Below are 20132 nucleotides of genomic sequence, written 5' to 3'. Positions count from 1 at the left end.
GACACTTAATAAGTGTTAATTTATATTATCAAAAAAGAAAGAGTAAATTTTTAATAATAAATATATAGAAAAAGAAAATAATATAAAGTGAACAAAAAAAATAAAGGCATATAACTATAGAAAGGCTAAAACTTTAACGAGCAGATAGTGAGCTACTCGACTCGACTCGAAATTTTAACGAGCACGAATTGAGCATATTTTATTAGCTCGAAACTTTAGCGAGCACGAGTTGAGCACATATATATAGTTTTCGAATCGAGTCGAGCACCCCTCAACTCGTAATAGACTCGCTCGATTAGCACCCATAGTTGAACCAATGCCTTAATCGGGCTGGACCCGTCCACTAGTCGTGCGAGTCAGGGTGGGGCGTGCGCAACCCAGCCCGTTGGCCACCTCAGTATAACCATTGATACCACTGTATTTAGATCCGTAAATGCTTATCAGCGTGTCATTAATCTACAATAATATCTTCTTGTTTAAAAAAAAATAAAAAAAAATAAAAAAATTCTAACAATCTTCCTAACTTGTTCCTAGTTCCTACGTTTAACGTTTCCATATTTTTTTCTGGAGTTTTTCACTTTTATACGCTACATCCCCTTTCTCTCTCTCTCCATTCCACCGCGTACTCTGAATTCTCCATTGAAGCAGTTTCTGAGCCTTTTTCTCCTCCATTGTAGCAGCTTCTGAGGTATTATGTTTGTTTTTATTCATCGAATATCAATTTCGCATTCTAGGGTTTATCGTTTATTTAATTGTTGGTAAATTCAATTTAGGGTTCTTAGAAGGTGGATTATTGAACTATTGGCTATAATTACTGAAGTTATGAAAGATTATGATGATTGATTTTGTTGCTATGGATCATGCTATGCGCAATTTATGCTGCTGCGAGAAGAAATTAATATGATTTGTGGAGGCTAATTTGATAATTAAGTCAAATTTGGTTGTTAATGTGTTGCAGGCTGTTGTTTATAACCCTATATTGTAGGACGGAACTATGACAATGGACCTATTTTCCCTGGGCTCGGGGCGGTTGCGCTTCCTGCCCCAGCTTTGGGACGGACCTGCTTTTTTGTGCTGTGTGATGGTCCTTTATCCATTTTCCCTTCTGATTAAGGGTCTAAAATGAGCTACCTTTGCTCAATTATAGTTGTAGTGGTATATGTAGCTGTCTTTCTCACCCACATTGATGGATTGGCTGTTTAGGTGTTAACTTTACGATTTTATAGAACTTTTCAGTGGTTGTTAATTATTTTGATACCATTCTTGCTAGCCAATCTAGTTGTTTGCTGCTAGCCGGCTAGTAATGTGGACCTGGTACTGTTGTAGTTACCCCTTGGGAGATATTTTATCTGTTGAGAATTGAAGCACCCAGGAGGCTTGGATTCTGTAGTCTTTATTCAATGTTTTAAAGGGTATTTGTCGCATAAGTTGCAATATGTCTTGCGATAATTCACATATTTGTAGATGTGTTTAAGCATCTATTATTGGCCAGACTTGTATGCAGAACAGTAGATTTATGCCCATTATTCACACTCTATTCTCTTTAGATGTATACTTAAATTTCATATGCAGTTGATAACAAGGTGAGAGATGAGTTGATGTTTATGCTCCCTCCTTCGGAAAGGAACATTTTTCTTTTTTGGCCAAATGGCCAGTGCGGAGAACTTTTGTTGATTAGTTAGTTGGTGTTTTTTTCTTAGTGATACTTGTATCTTAGAGAAATGTGATGGGTATATGTGGGCTATCAGGATTCCGCTGGAGGGACGGCCGTGTCATGACAATTGGTTCTTGGTTCATCATGGGCATAACAGTGTGTTTGTGCATCCATTACAGGAAAGTTTTGCAAATATCCTGATCCTCATGCCAAGAGCCTTGCAGGGTTAACTTCAGCAAGTGACACAAGAAATGGATGGTCGCTATGGTCTTCAGCATGGATGGGAAAATAACAGCGTAATTGTGGTTTCCTTTTTAATCACCTATATGGGATATGGGATGATAATACAAGAATTAGGGCTCATGTGATTGTCCATTATTTCTGGCATCTCATCCTTAAAGAGCAATGAGAGAAAGCCGTGGACATTGAGGATATGGAATGATTTTGCCTGTCTTGTACCATGACTGTTTCTTGCTGACATAACTTATTCTCTTCACTCCACAGGCATTGGAGGCATATGGTGCTGTCCATGAGCCAAATTATCGGTGAGTGAATAATTGGTGCTTTTACATGGGAGTAACACGGTGCCATTTTTACTTTATCTGCTTTTACTCTTTGTTTGCAACTGCTAAGGGTTGTGTTTGGCTGTCACACTCTTTGATTCTTTGACACTCTGGCTTATTTTTTGCTTGATCTACAGTTGTTTTGCTTGGTTGTAGTGTTTAATGTTTTATTGTGGGTAATTTATATGAAGAAAAATGATAGATAAGACGTCAAGTGGGAATTCTTAGTGGGCAAGGATAGTGATTTTTTTGGTACTCATACTCTAGAGGAATGCAACATATGGTTGGAGCTCTTTATTTAGGTTTCTTAAATATTGAATAATATTGGTTCCTCGGTTTAACCCTTTTTTTTTTTTATTTTTTTTTTTATTTTTGAAATCATAATGAGCTTGTTCTCATCCCTTTTATAATTCAATATTATAATTTACTGTTTTCTCTCCTTCCGCTCATTATGCTTCCTTGGCGGGGTTGGCAGTGGTTATGATGACAGGAGATTTTTAGATGAAAGGTACCCCAGGGAAAGTGCATTCTCTAGGAGTGCATTCCATCGAGATGTTGAGAGAGAGAATTATGCGGCCCCTCCACCAGTTGGCCTATGGCTTCAAGCAAGACGTAGAGGTTATGAAGAAGAGTATCCCCTTGAAAGGGAACCTAGAAGAAATGACAAGCCATACCTTGAGCCATATCATGAGGTGGAACATTTTCGTGATGGTCACAGGTACAAGAAATTGAATACATATGACGATGTAGGTAACATTAGAATTGTCTTGCTTACTGCCGAAATCATGGATTTCGCAGGGCTGGAAGATTTGGAATGCGTGAGCGTGATGATTATGCTTTTGATGATCATGATTTTAGGCATCGTAGAGACGACAGTCGTGAGAGGGATTATGATTATGGCAGGCATAGTCATGATTCTGATTATGATAGAAGTAGAAGGGATGAAAGTTGGAGACGGCGTGGTTCACGTGATAGGGAACGTGATAGGAGGGATTTGAGCCATGAAAGGGATTTAAGCCCTTATAAAAGGGAATCACGCTCTCGATCACGGTCTCATGGTCGCGATGATCGATCCAAATCAAGATCTCCCCGAGGTCGTAGTCGTGGACGTAGCCGTGGTCGCAGTCATCATGATGATAGTTATGACGATCGATATGATAGGATGGAGAGACGAAGAGATCGTGATGAAAAACGACAAGAGGTATATTCTCCGGCATGTATTATTAGAAAACTGGTCTGTATCTTATTTTTCTGTCTTTTGAAAGTGGAGATGCTAATGGTGTTTTGTTTCTGCTAGATGCCTTCTGCTACTGTGGTCGTAAAGGGTCTCTCACAGAAGACCACTGAAGAAGATCTATATCAAATTCTTGTATGTCTGTCTTTTCATTTCAGGTTTCTGACTGTATCATCTTTTTACCTTGTATATGATACTCAACTGATTGATCTCAATCTCCTATAATCAGGCTGAATGGGGGCCTCTTCGCCATGTTCGAGTCATCAAGGAGCGGAATTCTGGCATTTCCCGTGGATTTGCTTTTATCGATTTTCCATCAGTGGTTGTAGCTCTTTCCATTATTGTGTTCTGAGCCTTTATTCTTGCTATTTGTTTAGATTGACTATAATGTGAGTCTGGTTTCACAGGATGCAGCACAGGCAATGATGGATAAGGTAGGATTAGAAGGCCTTGTGTTAGATGGAAGGAAGCTTCTGTTTGAGTATAGGTATGTATAATGTTTCTGGTTTGACTGTCATTTGCTTGTGATCTTTTGATGTGATTAGCCGTGCTTTCTTGAAGATATTTATGCATCTTGTGATCTAGTCCCTCTCTCTCCCTCTCTCTCTTTTTTTTTTTTTTTAAATAATTTTTGTATCCAGTTTCCTTTTTGAATGTTTATTTTTAATGTACTCACTTTTATATTATATATTTTAGAAATCAGACGCACTGCTTTTACTCACATACAATAGTTTTTAATTATCACTTTCACCTTTAATGTCATCTCTCCTAAATTTTTAAGCAGCCCTTGCTAACACTGAAAAAGCAAATGAGTGAAATAATAATAGTAAAAAAAATAAACGGAGGCAAGAGATTGGTACTAAGACTACTAACTGAAGTTTGGTTATTCTATGGTTTTGCATGTTAATAATTTACCTAGGAAGGTCGCTAATTTGGTTAGTTCTGTTTTGACTGTATTTTAGCAAGCATGCTTAATTTATCTGAAAAGCACGTTATGGTGCAGTAGCAAGCCAACTGGAAGTTCAGGAGGGGCACCTTATGGACAAGATGGTCTGAGGTCCTCTCATGCCAGCCATAGAAGTACCATACCCTCTGATTGGATGTGCACAATCTGCGGGTGTGTCAATTTTGCTCGTCGAGTCTCATGCTTTCAGGTTGGTTTTCTTCTTTTGTTTCATTGGTTGTACTAGTTCGTTAGCCCGTTTGACGAACCGGTTGGTTGTAGGTAATTGAAGTCTGATATAAAAGTTACAATCTTGTAGATTGCTAATAAAAAAACCCTGGAAGTTACAACTTTTCATCTTTCGAATTTGACATATGGAAACATTGTACTTCCTCCTCCCTTTTTAAGTTGACATAGACATTTTTAAATCACGTTTGCCAACACATAATTTTAACAATTATTATCTCTAGTCAAATTAGAGTTTGTGAATAGTGTGAAAAGTTGTGTCAACTAAAAAAGATCGGAACCGACTAAAAGATAGTCATCACTTGAGCTAAATTAATAATTAATAATAAACTTAAAAAATAAACTTAGAGCAACTTGTGAATGTTGGCAGCTAATTTTATACACTATTAATGTATACCCTCCGGCTAAAGATACTACATCTCAACTTCACAACTTCCTTTGAAGCCAACTTCTAATGTCCGAGATTGAAATCAATTTAGTCCAAATAATGCCTAGGCTGCTCACTGTGATTCATCCAATATCATTTACTACCTCCGTTTCATATTTTTTTGCAACTTTGGAATATTTTATATCTCACAAATAATACCCCAAAGTTGCAAAAAATATGAAACGGGGGTAGTATATAAGTCACCATCACTTATGCTTTAATTATTGATGTAAATTTTATTTTTAAACAAAGTAGAGAATTTGGTTCACCTTTGCCAAGGACTTTTGAAATACAATAATTTAGGATATTGAACTTAATTAAAGAACCATTTCAAAGGAAGATGGAGACGCACAAATATGTGACATCAATCATAGTTATCATGAAGAGTAATTTCCAATGGGACCCCTCTTGGACGAAATTCTCAAAATAACCCTGAGATTTTGAAGTTGCCTGTGATGCCCTCATTGGCAGCTTGCTCTCTCCCTTAGTCCTATCCACCTCCTTATTAGCGTCCTTACTCTTCCAAAATCCCAACAGTTGCTACTCTTTACCCCCACCACCTATCATTTGCCGCAAAAAGTAAACTGTGAAGAATAGGTACAACCCCAATTGATATATTATAGCCGTCAAAACTCAAAAGCTGCAAGAAGCTGATCAAAAGTTGCAGCAAAAATGAATTGAATTCGAGGAGTGATTTTTGCTATGATAGAAAAAAGAGACCTTTGAGATTTGGGTAGAAAAAAATGTACGTAGTAGATGTTTCAAATTAATAACTCAAAGATGAAGTTAACTATACCTCGATTTCTCTCTCTCTCATATATACTGCATAGATAAGCTAGGTCTAGATAAGGTATATCAGTAAACTATTTGTGGTGTGTAATGGTTTGAAGAGTTTTAGGGTGAATTGTGTTTTACTGTTTGTCATGTTCATTATGAAAAATTTGCATCTATCTTTTTGCTATATGGGTTGAATCTACACCTACTTAGCTTGTAATTTGGCAAGAACATCATTAGGGATAGTTTGTTTTGCTCGATCAAAGTAGTCACAATCCTAGCACTTGTAATGTATGTTGTATGGAACTTGGGGGTTAAAAGGGTTTCAATATGTATCGGAGAGGAAGAAAAAAGATATTTAAATGGAGTTGGAGCTCATAAAATAATATAGCAGCACTCGACTTTACTTCACAAGTAATTATATGATTTGGGGGTGGATGCATTTTCAGAATTTGGCAAGAACATCATCAGGGATATATTCACAATTGTTACACTAGTAATATTCATGATCTCCAATGTGCATACTTGTTACACTAGTAATATTCATGATCTCCAATGTGCGTACTAATGTCTTCAACTCCGACAGTCCCAAGCCTAGATAAAGGAGGAGGGTTACGGTAGGCCAGTGGCAGCCAACGTAAAACTTTGTCATATCACATGTCATGAGCCAAAATGTATAAGTGCAAATGTAAATAAATAAATAAAAAAAAAAAAATAAATAAATAAATAAAAATGAAAATTTACATTAAGACAAATCTAACAAGATCTCACAAATTGATTATTATCTTATATTTATATTTTATAAAAATATGGTTAAAGTTATTTGTATTTGTGAAATTCCCAAAGTATAATTGGTATATAAATAATTGTATATATCAATGGCATCCTTGTAAATAAGTGTGAACTTTTCATTCAATTTCCTATGTACTACATTTGGTTTCAAAAGCACAACATTTGGAGTTAAAAGTTTGTTTGGTTTCAAAAGTATTACATCTACTCTTAATTGTTCAGCCTATTTTTTGCCCTTAATGAATATCCCAATATGCCCTTGCAATATTCATCAAAATTACCAACATAACGCATTGCATACATATATTTTTTGGTATATTGTTGATATGTACCGGATGCCCTTTGTTTTTATAAATATATTTTTTTTTTACCACATAAATAAGTGAGTCAAACTTTCAGAAACATTAGTTATAGCTAAAAACCCAAACCTCAGTTTGGGTCAATTTTGAGAACTTCGTCAAACTTGTTATAGATTGGAAAATTAGAAGTATAGAAATATGGAAGAAAAGGAGAGATTGAGGGAAAATGATAGTGGACTGTAATGTTGATTCAATAAATCACCATCATCAGTGTTTACAATCCCAGCTTTAGAGTTGTTGGACACTAACCAAAGCTATGCAAAATACATCTCTCATAATTGTTAATCATATTCCCTAATGTGCACTATCTATAACATTCCTTCTCTAACTAACTTATCTTCCTCAAGATAGTTTCATATTGCATTAATGCCGCTCTCCATAGGAAATTTCCAAAATTGGAGTCTAAAATCAATTAAAATTGAAGGCTAAATTTGGGAAGAGAGAAGGAAGCTAATCTGTGAATTAAAGGGTAGATGAATGTATATGATATTGAATGTGATTAAGGCTGGAAAGTTGATGTGGAGGGTGCAGTGGGAGGTTTTCAGGTGGAAAAATCTGAAAATTAAACAGGAAATGATGGGAATTGATTATTGGGTACTGGGGAAGATGAAGTGGGTTGGGTTCTTTGGCGGCGCACTAATTCTGTATATTTTTTCAACATTTATAAAAGGATAGGTTGGTAGGGACACAAATCCATCATGGTTTACTTTTCTAGTTTGCTATATGTATATTTCTGTGAAGAGTTGTGACTTGTGAGTACCCTTGTTGCATGTCATGTTATATTCTGGTGCTGGTGGTGTAGCTTTCATGATTGATTCACCTCTAACCTATATTTAGGATAAGTTTTCTGGCCATCTGGTGCAGTATTGTTATACAATTGGACATACCCTTGACATAGAGATCTGTTGCTGAGCAGAGATACTGCTATGTAGAAAAAGGATTTACTTGTTTTCTTATATTGTGTGTCCTCCACACCCTTACTCATACTATTTTGGATGTCAGACCTCAAGGAATTGCCAAATTTAATGTCTACAAGCATAGCTATTTTAGGAAAGTGGAGAGCTTTATTCTCTCTAAACTAGTAAACCCATGTTTTCTAAATGCAGTGTAATGAGAGCCGAACTGATGATGCTCCACCAGCTGACATGTCATCTTCAACTCCTGCACAATTGGGTAGAAAGGGAGCTGAGGCAGGTTGGTTGCTGTTGCAAATCACAGGTGTTGTACTGTTTAGTTACCATGATTTTGATTGCTGACTGAATATATTGATAGGGCCTACTCATGTTTTGGTTGTACGTGGATTGGATGAGAATGCTGATGAGGAAATGCTTCGATATGAGTTTTCTAAACATGCTCCAATCAAGGTATTGACATGATTGGATGGATACTACCTTGTTTTGATATTTTTTTTTTAAATTCTGATTGTCCTATAATTCTCGAACTTGAGTTGCTTATAAAACAGGTTTTGTAATTTTGCAGGATCTTCGTCTTGTTAGAGACAAATTTACCCATGTCTCAAGAGGATTTGCATTTGTTCACTTCTATTCAGTATGTCTTTTGGATAACTTCGTCTATCTGTGTTTGCAATAATAATATAGGAAAAATACACTTTAATAATCCCAATTATGAGCGATTTACTTCCAATAATCCCAACTAAGGTTTATTTTTTAATAATCCTAACTATGGAGTCAGTTTGCCACTAGTAGTCCCAACCGGTCATCAACCTAATATATCAGGTTGCTTTGACACGTGGCATCACGTGAGTGGTTAAAAAAATAATTAAAAATAAATAGAAAATAAATAAAAAGTAAAAAACTGAAACTTTTTTTTAAAAAAAACCTCTCCTCCCTACCAGCCACCCCCTCCCCCTCTAGCCCAGCCGGAATCCGCCGCCACCTCGCCGGGAACCTCCCCTTCCCCTTCCATCCCACCGAAAACAACCTGATCACTACTAGTATTGATTATCTTTTCTTTGGGACTTACTTGAACCACCTCCATCTTCACCTCATGTATTTATAAAGGCAGTCACATCTTGATCTTGGGTATTATCGGAATCGTTGACATTATTATCCAGCTGGTCATGTTGATCTGAATCACAAAGGGTCAATTTGGGGTTCATGTTGGATGAATGAGCTGCTACATTGCTTGTGGGGTTTCGAATGGGAGAGTTGGAGTTGGTGATACGATCCCAATTCTCGGAATTAACCTTGATCAATTGAGGCTCATTGGTTGAGCTGACCTCCTTGAGTGGTTCAGATCTCGTCTTCTTGAGCACCTTAGTCGGAGATCTAATATTGTGATTGAAATTAGAAACAGCACTCGTAGGATCGGAAATGGGACTGATCTCTAGGACCTGCTGCTGCTGTTGCTGTTGTTTGGCAATGACGACTGCAGTAGTGGAAGTTGAATTCCAGATTTTTCGCTTTCCGCCCAGGAGCTTGGAACTTATTTCTGGGTGATTGATGATGCCATTGCCAGTAGCTCAGCCAACCTTGACTCGGTGGATGGGGCCGGAATCGGGGGTAAGGGAATGAATGGGGCCGGATTCGAGGGTGGGGGAAGGGAATGCGGCCGGAATTGGGGGAAGAAGGAAGGTAGAGGACTTAAATCGTGGGAGGGGAGGGGAAAGGGGGGCCGGAATGTGGCGGTTTCCGGTGAGGAGGATGGCTGGGAAGAGGGTTTTCTTTTCTCTCTCTCTTTTTTTTTTTTTCTTTTTTTTTTCTTGACCAATAGAAATGCGACACATGTAATTAAAAAAAAAATAAAAAGAAATTTAACCTGCTTATCAAGTTACTGGTCATCCGGGCTAATGGAGGCAAACTAATCCCATAGTTGGGATTATTAAAAAATAAACCTTAGTTGGGATTATTAGAAGTAAATCGCTCATAGTTGGGATTATGAAAGTGTATTTTTCCAATAATATATGCCTTCATGGTTCACGCACTTCTTAAGGCATAATTTTGTGCCAATGAAATTTTTTATTTTGTGATATTGAGAAAGACTATGTTCTTTTGTTGCAAGTGGATTGTATGCCCTTTATGCTATGCTGATTTTAGAGTTTTGACAGATTCTTTAGTTTTTGTTAAATTTAGAGATTTGTGATTTTGTGGATATCAGTCTATGGCTGCTGAATTTGTTATCATACAGTTTGATGTTTCAAATTCAGTGGTGACTTGTTGAACAGGTTGAGGATGCCACTAAAGCCCTTGAGGCAACAAATGGAACAAACCTAGAGAGAAATGGTCAGATTCTACGTGTGGCATATGCAAAAAGTATACTTGGTCCTGGTTTAGGTTCCTCAGCGCATTCACAATCAAGTACTCTTGCTGCTGCTGCAATTGAGGCAGCAACATTTGCTCAGCAGGTAGACTGTTGCTTTTAAACTATCATCAATAAAATTTGATTGATCATGAGACTAGCACTGTGGTATTAGCCTAAAATGTACTCCCTACATTCCATAATAATGTGACCCCTTTTCTAATGTATATGTTCCAGATTAGCTTGCCCCTTTCTATATAAGGATTGCTTCACTACTTTCTATAATCTCTCTCCTTTCACTACCAAAAGATTAGGTTGCCACATCCTCTCATTCAATTAAAATAATTCTCTAATGTATCCCTATCATGATTCCCAAGAACAAAAGCAAAAACAAGGTTCACATAAGTTCATGGTTCAACACATTCTTTTTATCAAAATAACAATTGATAATTAATCAAACTACAGCTTTTCACCTAAACCTATGTGCCTTAACATAGGTGCATAATATTATGGGACAACTCCCTCAGAATGTCAATGCTTCAATTATTAGAAAAAAGGTCTCTTTTCCTTTGTGGTGTACATTATTTGTAATATCATGGTTCCTCATCTCTTCAGTATTTGTGTTATGCTTAATATATATGGTGCAAAATTTACTTATAGATGATGGACATATGAACATCTCATGTAAATTAGCAATTGAAAGTGGTCCATGCTGCTCTATGCAGCTTTTAAATTTGGATGAAATGTCTGTCAGACTGTCACCAAACTCTTTTTTATTCTTTTCTTTGAAGAGTTTGTGACTGCAAAAGTGCAAAGCCAATGGTTTGTATGATTGGATGAGCTGAAATTCTTGTGATACACATTTTTACCTCCCAAAAAAGTGCTCGTTGGTGGAAAGACCGAGCTACTTTCCCCCCTAACTTTTCATCTGCATAGCTCATTGCTAGTTTTGATCAGGATTTCTTTGAAACAAAGGTCCTCCGATGAAAAAAAACAGTTTTCCATGTGAGGGGCCCGAGGGCCAAGGAGTTTTCTTTCTGCTCTTTGAGAACATTTTTCTTTGCTTTTGAAGCATTTCAATTAGTTTCCTTTTACTCTGCATGCAAAGTAGTTTGATTTTTTTTTTTTTTTTTAATAATAATTTTTTATACCATGCAATAGCTCTTTTAAAGCACTTATTCTTGCTTTGCTTTTGTTTAGTATGATGCCGTCGGTTGGGCACCCAAGGAATATAATCCAGATGACAGGCAACCAGTTGGCATCCAGGAGCAAGGCACAGAGGTTGCTGGTCGAAAAGAAGGTTCTGCTCCTCAAGCTGGCTTTGTGTGGGATGAGGCTTCAGGATACTATTATGATGTTTCCTCTGGCTTCTACTATGATTCTAATACAGGTTTGTTTCATTACGATGCTCAGTCATGCTTTTTTGCAAGGGCTGTACTGTGTTTTCTTTTCTTTGGAACTGTATTTTGTGTAGGCCATTCTTCTGAAAACTGAGTTTTAAAGACAACTGAAACAGTTAAATATTCGACTGTAGTTGGTTAAAGGGCCTGAGATTGATTTATGTATTGGTTGTGTAGGGTATATCTAGGGAAGAGAAAATTTGAGCGGGTAAGGTTGCACATGGTTACCATTTTAATGGCAATATGGCTTTGCTTGCTGTGTTCAGATGATTGTTCAACCTCTGGCTTAAAGTATAGGGTTAGTCCACTTAGATACCAATATTACCAAATATATGGATTTGGAAAAATTGAAAATCAGAATCCAATACTTAAATACCGGATGTTTGGCTCATTACTTTGACTGTAAAATATCTTCTCTATTTTTCAGAAATTTTGTGAACCAAACATTAATTATGATTCTGATTCATTGTAACCCTATGTGACTATGCCTGTTACCTAGAATTGCTGAACCATTTGGCCATAAAGATGGTTCTTAGAGTACGGAGTTTATTTTTTGGTGTCACTGATATTGATGTTTTAAGAAGTATATATGATTGCCTGAATGGAAAGTTATAATAAATTTCAGGGACAGTTGGCTAGTATTACTACATGTATTATCAAAACTTTGTGAATTATCTTGATGGTCTTAAATTTTCAGGTCTATACTATGATGGCAACAGTGGGGTATGGTATTCGTATGACCACCAAACCCAGCAATATGTCCCTTGCGTTGATCAAAATGCTAACAAGACATCAGAGAAAGAATCAGAAACTCCTAAGGCAGAAAACACCACTACTAGAAAAGTGGTGATCTCTGCTCCTGCAGCTACAGTAAAGTTGAGCGAGAAACCTGCTTCTCTACCTGATGCTGTTCAGGCAGCTGCCTCCGCTGCATTAGCTGCTGAAAAGAAAGAGAAAGAGAAGTTAAAAGAAATAAAACTTGCTTCCAAGAGCAGCATTGTAGCTAACAAAAAGAAAATGAATCATGTTTTGTCAATGTGGAAGCAGAGGAGTCATGAAGGTCAAACACCCCGCATAGCACTGGATGATAGTCAATCTAACGTAGCTGAGGACCGTCAAAACTCCATTTCCATGTCCTTGAAGACAAAAGCAATGGGTTTGAAGGAGAATGTGAATGCTTGTCCTGGTTTTCTCTCAGATACTTCAGCTGCTCAGGCTACAGTCTCAGAGTCTGATGTTAAGCCTCGTCCTGTGAGCAACAGCTCTGGAGGCACCTTAATGGGAGTGATTAGATCTGGAAAAGGGGTTATCAAATCTGATACTGTTTATCCAGGAATGACTAGTCTCTCCACTCCATCATCATCGTCTGGATCGGTTGCCGTGGCTGCAACACATTCTGATACACAGATAGGGTCGACCTCGTTTAGAACTGATATCTCTGCCCTTGGCAACTATACACCACCTGCAGCTTCCGCAAGTGGAAGGAGGAAGTTTTCTGAGACACCTTTGCAGTCTATATCTGCCCAGAGAGAGCTGCATCAGACAGCATACCGAGACCGTGCTGCTGAGAGACGGAGGATGTATGGATCATCAGCTTCTTATGTTGACGATGATCCGGAGTTGGGAGATCCAGGTAAGCTTTGACTATTTTTTATAGATCTGTCTTATTGCCTCGGTTTCTCAATAATCGTTCCTATCTATACAAGTAACTTAGAAGAGTTTAAAAAAGATAAAAGGTTAGGATATAGTAATTAGTTTTGATGGTGTGTTGATTATTTAGCTGTAGCAATTTTGAATAATACCAAAAATGGAATTTGGACAAGCATCATGAAACAGAATTACTATTTGCCTCTGGTTATATTTGGCTATTATTATCTGTTATCCCAAAAGATCATTGCCTGTGCTTTCCCTTTGCTGTATGAGAGAGTGTGGGTTACACTTAGAAATCATCCTGGATTGTTGAAAAACCGTTGCATACCTGTGTTCACCAGCTAATTTGAACCTTCTCCCTGTATTGATTTGTGCGGAAATGTGTGTTTACTTATGAATTGGCAAGATCAAGATGTGGGGTTCAGAAAGGGTGCATCAGATTTTAGTTCCATGCCGTTTCCACCTGGTGTTGGTGGCCGTGGGACTGCTGACAACAATGTACAGAATTATGATGTGATTCCATCTGACAAAGCCATTGATGAAAGCAATGTTGGTAATAGGATGCTTCGCAACATGGGCTGGACAGAGGGATTGGTATTGCTCTTTCCTTATCTGCATGATTATTATTATCTTTGTTGAAATTACTATTTCATGCTTGTTTCCTACAGATATAGTACTCAGCATTATGTGTTTGCAACCTTAATATATGTTTCTCTCTTCAATATCCCTTGTAAATTGCTACTACACTCTAGAAGTATCTGCAAGGAAAATGCTTCGGTGGTCAGCTTTTGTTGTGGAGTGGTTGAATCCCAACTTACTGACACTATTTCTGGGTATTGGCTGTCCTTGTTCCTGTTTTGGATATTGTACTATATGCAGGGCCTAGGGAAGGATGGTAGTGGGATGGTGGCGCCTGTTCAGGCAGAGTCATTTGACAACAGGGCAGGTTTGGGAAGTCAGCAGAAAAAGGTAGACCCAGGCCTAGAAGTGCACCCAGGAGATAGCTACAAAACTTTAATCCAAAAGAAAGCGCTGCAAAGATTTCGTGAGATGTCTTGAATGCAAATCCTGGAAGAAGTTGAGGAAGCATGCAAATTTGATGCTTGGATATGGAAGGGCAAATTCTATTTAATCATGGAGCACGAGTTGCTCTCGTCCGGTGACTTTCATGCATTTTTTTTCGAGGGTTGTCATCATTTGGCTCTTTGTATAGAACTACAAACTTTTATTATTATGGGAATCTGTTTTAATATTGATTTACTAGAGGAAGTGTCAAGTGGCTTTGTTCTTTGGTTTTAGTCTTGAGGATTTAGATATTCATAAGAATTTTCCCCTTTTTATTAAAGAAAGCAAAAAATTTAGCTGTTTAACAAGCGAGCCAATAACTTATTCTTGATTCAGGAAGAATTTCATAATATGTACTTGCCTTTTACTTTCTTAAAATTTGAATACTTTTAATTCGTCAATGGTTTCGATCCAGTTATGTGCAGATTCATTTGTTGTCGCAACCCAATATTTTGGTTAACCACCGTCCATTCTAGGTGTCTAATGGATTGAGTTGCTGCACTGTTATTAAATATGATCGTTAAGTTTGTGTATGTATGGTGATAACAATAGCTTTGATATACTTTTAGAGTTCCTGTGAAGTTGGCCTCTGTAATCAGGAGAAGGAAACGATTAATCACTTTGTTGAATTTTGTGATCTCTAGGCTTTTGATAGCTGGTTTACGAGGCATTTTGGAAATGAGTCTTTTCAAATGAAGGCCTCTGTATGTGAGCTACAATGCGATTATGCAAAAGATTGAAACAAATTGTAAGGTGTAACAATTTTCTCCCAATGGACAGTACATTTACCTGATAAATTTTTTTTCTAAAGTCTGGAAAGCCCAAGTAAAATGACCTATAAAAGCATGAAATACATTCAAAGAGAGTTGGATTCTAACATCCTACGGAGTAGTAGAGTACCTCTTAAGTTGTCGATGACTTCATCAACTTACGAGCATCTCAATAGACAAACGAACATCTCCTATTGTGACTGTCGTTGTCATCTCTGGAGTGCCGCTATTTGCAACTTGGAGTCTTGTCTTGTCGATGTCAATACTTAGGCTTGATTCTTCTTGATTGCAGGCTGAGTGAGCTTGTTTCTTTGTTGCTTTATGTTTGCGTTTGGCAGAGAGCTTTTTCTTTGAGCTTCTGGAGGTGAGCTTTGAAGAAATGCAAATGTTTCTTGGGTCTTTGGACTTGCTTCACTTTTATCAGCATTAGCTTTTGTTGTAGCTTGAACAAGCTTCCATTTTGACTGGGTGCTTGCTTTTGCATTGCAACAAGGTTCGAGGGACCATCTTTGATTTTTCTTTTGTGGCGAGGTGTATCTTTGATGTTGCCTTATCCTGCAGCTTCATCACTCGCATTTATGGGTTTTTAATGCGAGGTTGTGTCTTCAATGTTGCTTTTTTGTTGTGGCTCCATCACTTGCATGCCTTATAGGAAGTGATTTTTTTTTTTTTTTTTTTTTTTTTTTTTTTTTTTTTTTTTTTGTGGAAGTTCATGTATTACAAATGAGGCATGTCTGATCACTTGTTACAAGTAAAGAATTTATGCGAGGCATTATGATTGCTTTGCTAGCACGAAGAAATTTCATTCTGGCACTAGGTTGAAGTTGTTCATGGTGATGATTGTGAAGTTTTATTTTCTTTTTCATTCTCCCAACTTTGTGCACTTTTCTTGCCACAAAATGTATCAAAATAGCTTTGGAATTAATGAACTTCATGTTACATCCTATTTTTCTTGGGTGCCAACCACAGTGTTTTTGCTAATGGGCCAATTGTGAGTGGTGGTTGGTGTCTACCATGACACGAGCCTTCATGTCCTCTGCATCAGATTTGTGGAACACTCCGTGTTATTTCATAATGAGTCTAATACAAATAGTTACCGGAGATAATGAACAAGAATAACAAAATGATCTTACTAGACAATGGAGGAAATTCGGTGTGGCGTGATATTAATCACTAACTTGAAAACGAAATTCGGCACGACCAAAGTGCTCAATTGTATTCACCGACACGTTCTCTAAGGTTCACACACCACTCCTACACAAATGCACTTTTGGGTGAGAGGTTGGAGTTAAGTAAACTTATGTTTAAAGAATAAAGAATAATACGTGTTTAACTTTTTTGTATATATATTTTGATTATGGAATATATAGAATTCACAAGGTAAATGAAGAGATGAAGAAGCTCAAAAGATTACGTGTTTAATCAAAGATTAAGGCCAATAATAACCCATAAACATCCCATTAATCATGGGTGTTAAGAGAGGGTTACAAAGGAAGAGGAAGAGAAAGAGTCATTGGTCTGCTGACGTGCACCTGTGCCTGATTAGGCGACCCTCGCACGACTAGGTGTAATTTCAAGTTGCACGCGTGCTCGATTCAATGGGCGAGCTTCCCCTGACCGAGAAAGCAAACAACATAAATGAACTTTGCACTCGCGCCCGACCTAGCAAACAAACTCACAAGAAAAAAACAGATCGGGTCATAGTGCAACGGCTAGCTACATTTCCCCTCTTCACTCCAACACTCCTTTGTACATGGGCCTTTTTGTCCATTTGCATGATGTATCAACGCTCTAAGTTAAAACGTTAAGGCTTAACAAAATATCGCGTAAGATGTAACACTAAAATAGGATGTATTACCTCTATTTTTTTATGCTATATGACTATATCCATTCAATTTTATTATTTCAGTTTTATTTCATCTTTTATACTTCATCAGTTTTATTTCAGTTGACATATTATACTTACACATGGTTATGGACGAGAATGTATAATCAAATGTTGAACTCTTTTATTTTTATTTTTTTATCCAAAATGTTGAACTCTTTAACTTATACTTCCTCCATTCTAATAAAATTGCAACAACTTAACTATTGCACTATTCATTATTTTTGTTTGACCACATAAATATAATTCATACATTAAGTAAAATATAGTCAGTTAGGATCTTGTTAGATTCGTGTCATAATATACTTTCACAATACCAACTTTTTATAATATTTACTCTTATATAATTATAGATATTTTTTTCTTCAAAAAAAAAAAATAGATACTTGACATATAAAATGTATTTTGGGATGCGTAAATTATTGTTACAATAATATTGGAACAAAGGAAATACATTGAACTTTTATATACTACTATTTTTTTTAAGACAACTTCTATAGGAGCATATCTTTCGAAAAAGGATTTTTTTTTTTTTTTTTTTTTTTTTTTTTTTTTTTTTTTTTTTGAGCTTTAGAGTATTTTAGGCATAAAATCACAGTTACCCATGACTCCATGAGGCCACGACGAGCTAAACTTACAAGTAAGCCCGATAACAAGAATAAGGCTTTTAAAAGGCCCATCATCATTTTCACAAACACAGATCCAATACTTTAGGGTTTCTTCATTTCTCAATAAATCGGTCCATATAAAATCACTGGAAAACCCTAATTTCAGTCTTCTTCAATTCCGCAGCTTAAACCTTTCAGAGTAAAGAGAGAGAGGGGGATTGAGCTCATCGAAAATGGTTCAGTACAGGGTCAGTAATCATCATCACTTCTCTCCTTCATTTCAATCTTTCTTTTAGATCTTATCAATTTGATTAAATTTCATGAATTTTCTGGATTTTTTTCGCTGATTTCTGGGTTTTTTTGGGTTAATTTTAATGCAGTTTCATCAATACCAAGTTGTTGGGAGAGCTCTCCCTACTGAGTCTGATGAACACCCTAAGATCTACAGGATGAAGCTTTGGGCCACCAATGAGGTCCGTGCTAAGTCCAAATTCTGGTAATATTTTCTCTCTCTCTTTTTTTTTTTTTTTTTTTTTTTTGAGGTTATGAATTTGAAGGGATTTAACGGGGTTTTGTGATTTTTGTAGGTACTTTTTGAGGAAGCTGAAGAAGGTTAAGAAGAGCAATGGTCAAGTTCTTGCCATTAATGAGGTATTCTGTTCATTTTTTAAAATCATTTTGTTATAAAATTTTTGTTACAATGTTGATTAATTTTTGTTTATTAGGATATCATGTATTAGAATTTTATTTTCATATGAAGATGAATTGGTGACTTTGATTGTGTTTAGGGTTTATCCAATGTGGCTTATTTTGTGTCTTGATATGTACTTGAATTTGAATCGCCGTGTTAGGTTTAAATGTTTTTCATCAGCGGCTGGTAGATTTCTTCTGGGTTGTTTATCCCTTGAATAAATATTAGCTGATAAATGTTGTATTGTTTAGGTATTTCATTGTTATATAGTTCTTTTGTAGTTTTATTGAACAACTCGTGGAAGGTTGTTGCTTTAGACGTTCACAATTTCACATTGTTTGATAGTACGATAACATTGCTTTCTTGTGGCATGCCATTTTACCCTGTTTAATGGAATTATCAGTCGTTTCTTCTAAGATGTGATTTGATGTTCGTCAGTGTTAGGATACATTGTTAACATGTGTTTATATTGCTTGAGATGGAATGGAACATTTTAGAAATGTAGTTTGTGGTAGGGAAATTATGTACAGCTTGGATCTCTGTCGAAGAGTATGGAAGTTTTACACGATGACACTAGTTCTTAGAGGATACACTTGTGGAAAGTGAATATGAACTGAGTGTTCAAGTGAACACATATTGCCCTTTAAGGATTTTTTATATGCATTTTTTTGAGAATCAATGGAAGCACGTTATTTTCAGTTGATTAATTTTAGTTATTGTGCATCCTGTTTCTTTCTCTCATCATTTATAATTTGACCTCAGATCTATGAGAAGAACCCTACTACAATCAAGAACTACGGTATCTGGTTGCGGTACCAGAGCAGAACAGGTTACCATAACATGTACAAGGAGTACCGTGATACAACCTTGAATGGTGCAGTTGAGCAGATGTACTGTGAGATGGCTTCTCGTCACAGGGTCAGGGCACCATGCATTCAGATCATCAAGACAGCAACAGTTCCCGATGAGCTTTGCAAGAGGGAGAGCACCAAGCAGTTCCACAGCAGTGACATCAAGTTCCCAATGGTGTTCAAGAAGGTTAGGCCACCATCCAGGAAGCTTAAGACAACATACAAGGCATCAAGGCCTAACTTGTTCATGTGAGGACAGATCTCTTGTGCCGAGTTTTAGTCAGAGACCAAAATTTTGTCTTCAGAACATATTTTGAATTATTATGGTTCACTATGGTTTTATGATAGTTTGTCTTAGACAAGAAATGAGTTTCACAAGCTCTATTTGTTTTGTTTACCATCTTAAAAGATCTTACTTTGGCGATTTTCAGTTTGATTTTTGTGTTGTGGTCAAGTATTACGGAGTATGCATTAGACTTTTGTAGTAGAATCGAGTTTGTTACATACTTGCACCAATTGTTTTTGGATGTCATATGTCTCACAAAGTCTATCTTATCCTTGAGGCTAGCTGCTAGCCTTAGCATTTACTTTAAACAAGCCTTCATGGATTGAGAAGATTAACTAATAAGGGCTTAAATAGGTATTTTCAAAAGGTGCTAAACCTAGTATACTTGATTGTTATATCCTAAATTAGTAGACATAATAGGAATTCTTCTGAGATCTACTAATGCCAAGTTAATTAAATTGATTGGATTAACTTGGCATTAGTAGATCTCAACAATTATTATATTTATATGCAAACTTGAGGAATTTAGGGTTTAAGGTTTTGTGTGGTAATCATTTCACTCATTTTCAAAGTTTGAGTTTTTAATTTAGAAGATAAAAGCTCAAATGGTTCAGTGGAAGTTTGGTTCACAAAGCTCAAAGCTGTTCTTATGGGAGAGATGTATTAGAATCATATCAAT

At 36.7% G+C, this 20132-nt stretch overlaps 2 protein-coding genes across 5 annotated transcripts; both read left to right on the top strand.

Moving 5' to 3' along the window:
- The first annotated feature begins 347 nt into the window (after window positions 1-347).
- Window positions 348-14667, top strand: LOC110728583 (SUPPRESSOR OF ABI3-5-like). 4 transcript variants are annotated; one of them, XM_021908223.1, is made up of 17 exons: window positions 348-688; window positions 1834-1950; window positions 2159-2199; window positions 2693-2935; window positions 3076-3418; window positions 3515-3586; window positions 3681-3773; window positions 3859-3938; window positions 4455-4605; window positions 8096-8183; window positions 8262-8353; window positions 8469-8537; window positions 10174-10353; window positions 11448-11637; window positions 12345-13280; window positions 13704-13891; window positions 14177-14667. In XM_021908223.1, exons 2-17 carry the CDS (start codon window positions 1906-1908, stop codon window positions 14354-14356), a joined length of 2991 nt encoding a protein of 996 aa, XP_021763915.1. In that variant the 5' UTR covers window positions 348-688; window positions 1834-1905; the 3' UTR covers window positions 14357-14667. The 4 variants fall into 4 exon arrangements, with proteins under 4 accessions (XP_021763915.1, XP_021763914.1, XP_021763912.1 ...); XM_021908222.1 differs by having other exon boundaries at window positions 349-688; window positions 3016-3418; window positions 4458-4605; XM_021908220.1 differs by having other exon boundaries at window positions 349-688; window positions 3016-3418.
- Window positions 14668-17733: 3066 nt separating this feature from the next.
- LOC110728581 (60S ribosomal protein L18a-2) lies at window positions 17734-19694 on the top strand. Its single transcript, XM_021908218.1, has 4 exons — window positions 17734-17873; window positions 18006-18121; window positions 18213-18276; window positions 19079-19694. The coding sequence occupies exons 1-4, from the start codon at window positions 17859-17861 to the stop codon at window positions 19418-19420; spliced, it is 537 nt and encodes a 178-aa protein (XP_021763910.1). The 5' UTR covers window positions 17734-17858; the 3' UTR covers window positions 19421-19694.
- The last annotated feature ends 438 nt before the right edge of the window (window positions 19695-20132 follow it).

Source organism: Chenopodium quinoa, unplaced genomic scaffold, assembly GCF_001683475.1.
Source record: "Chenopodium quinoa cultivar QQ74 unplaced genomic scaffold, ASM168347v1, whole genome shotgun sequence".
Lineage (NCBI taxonomy): Eukaryota > Viridiplantae > Streptophyta > Magnoliopsida > Caryophyllales > Amaranthaceae > Chenopodium > Chenopodium quinoa.
This window is presented reverse-complemented; position numbering and strand designations above follow the sequence as displayed.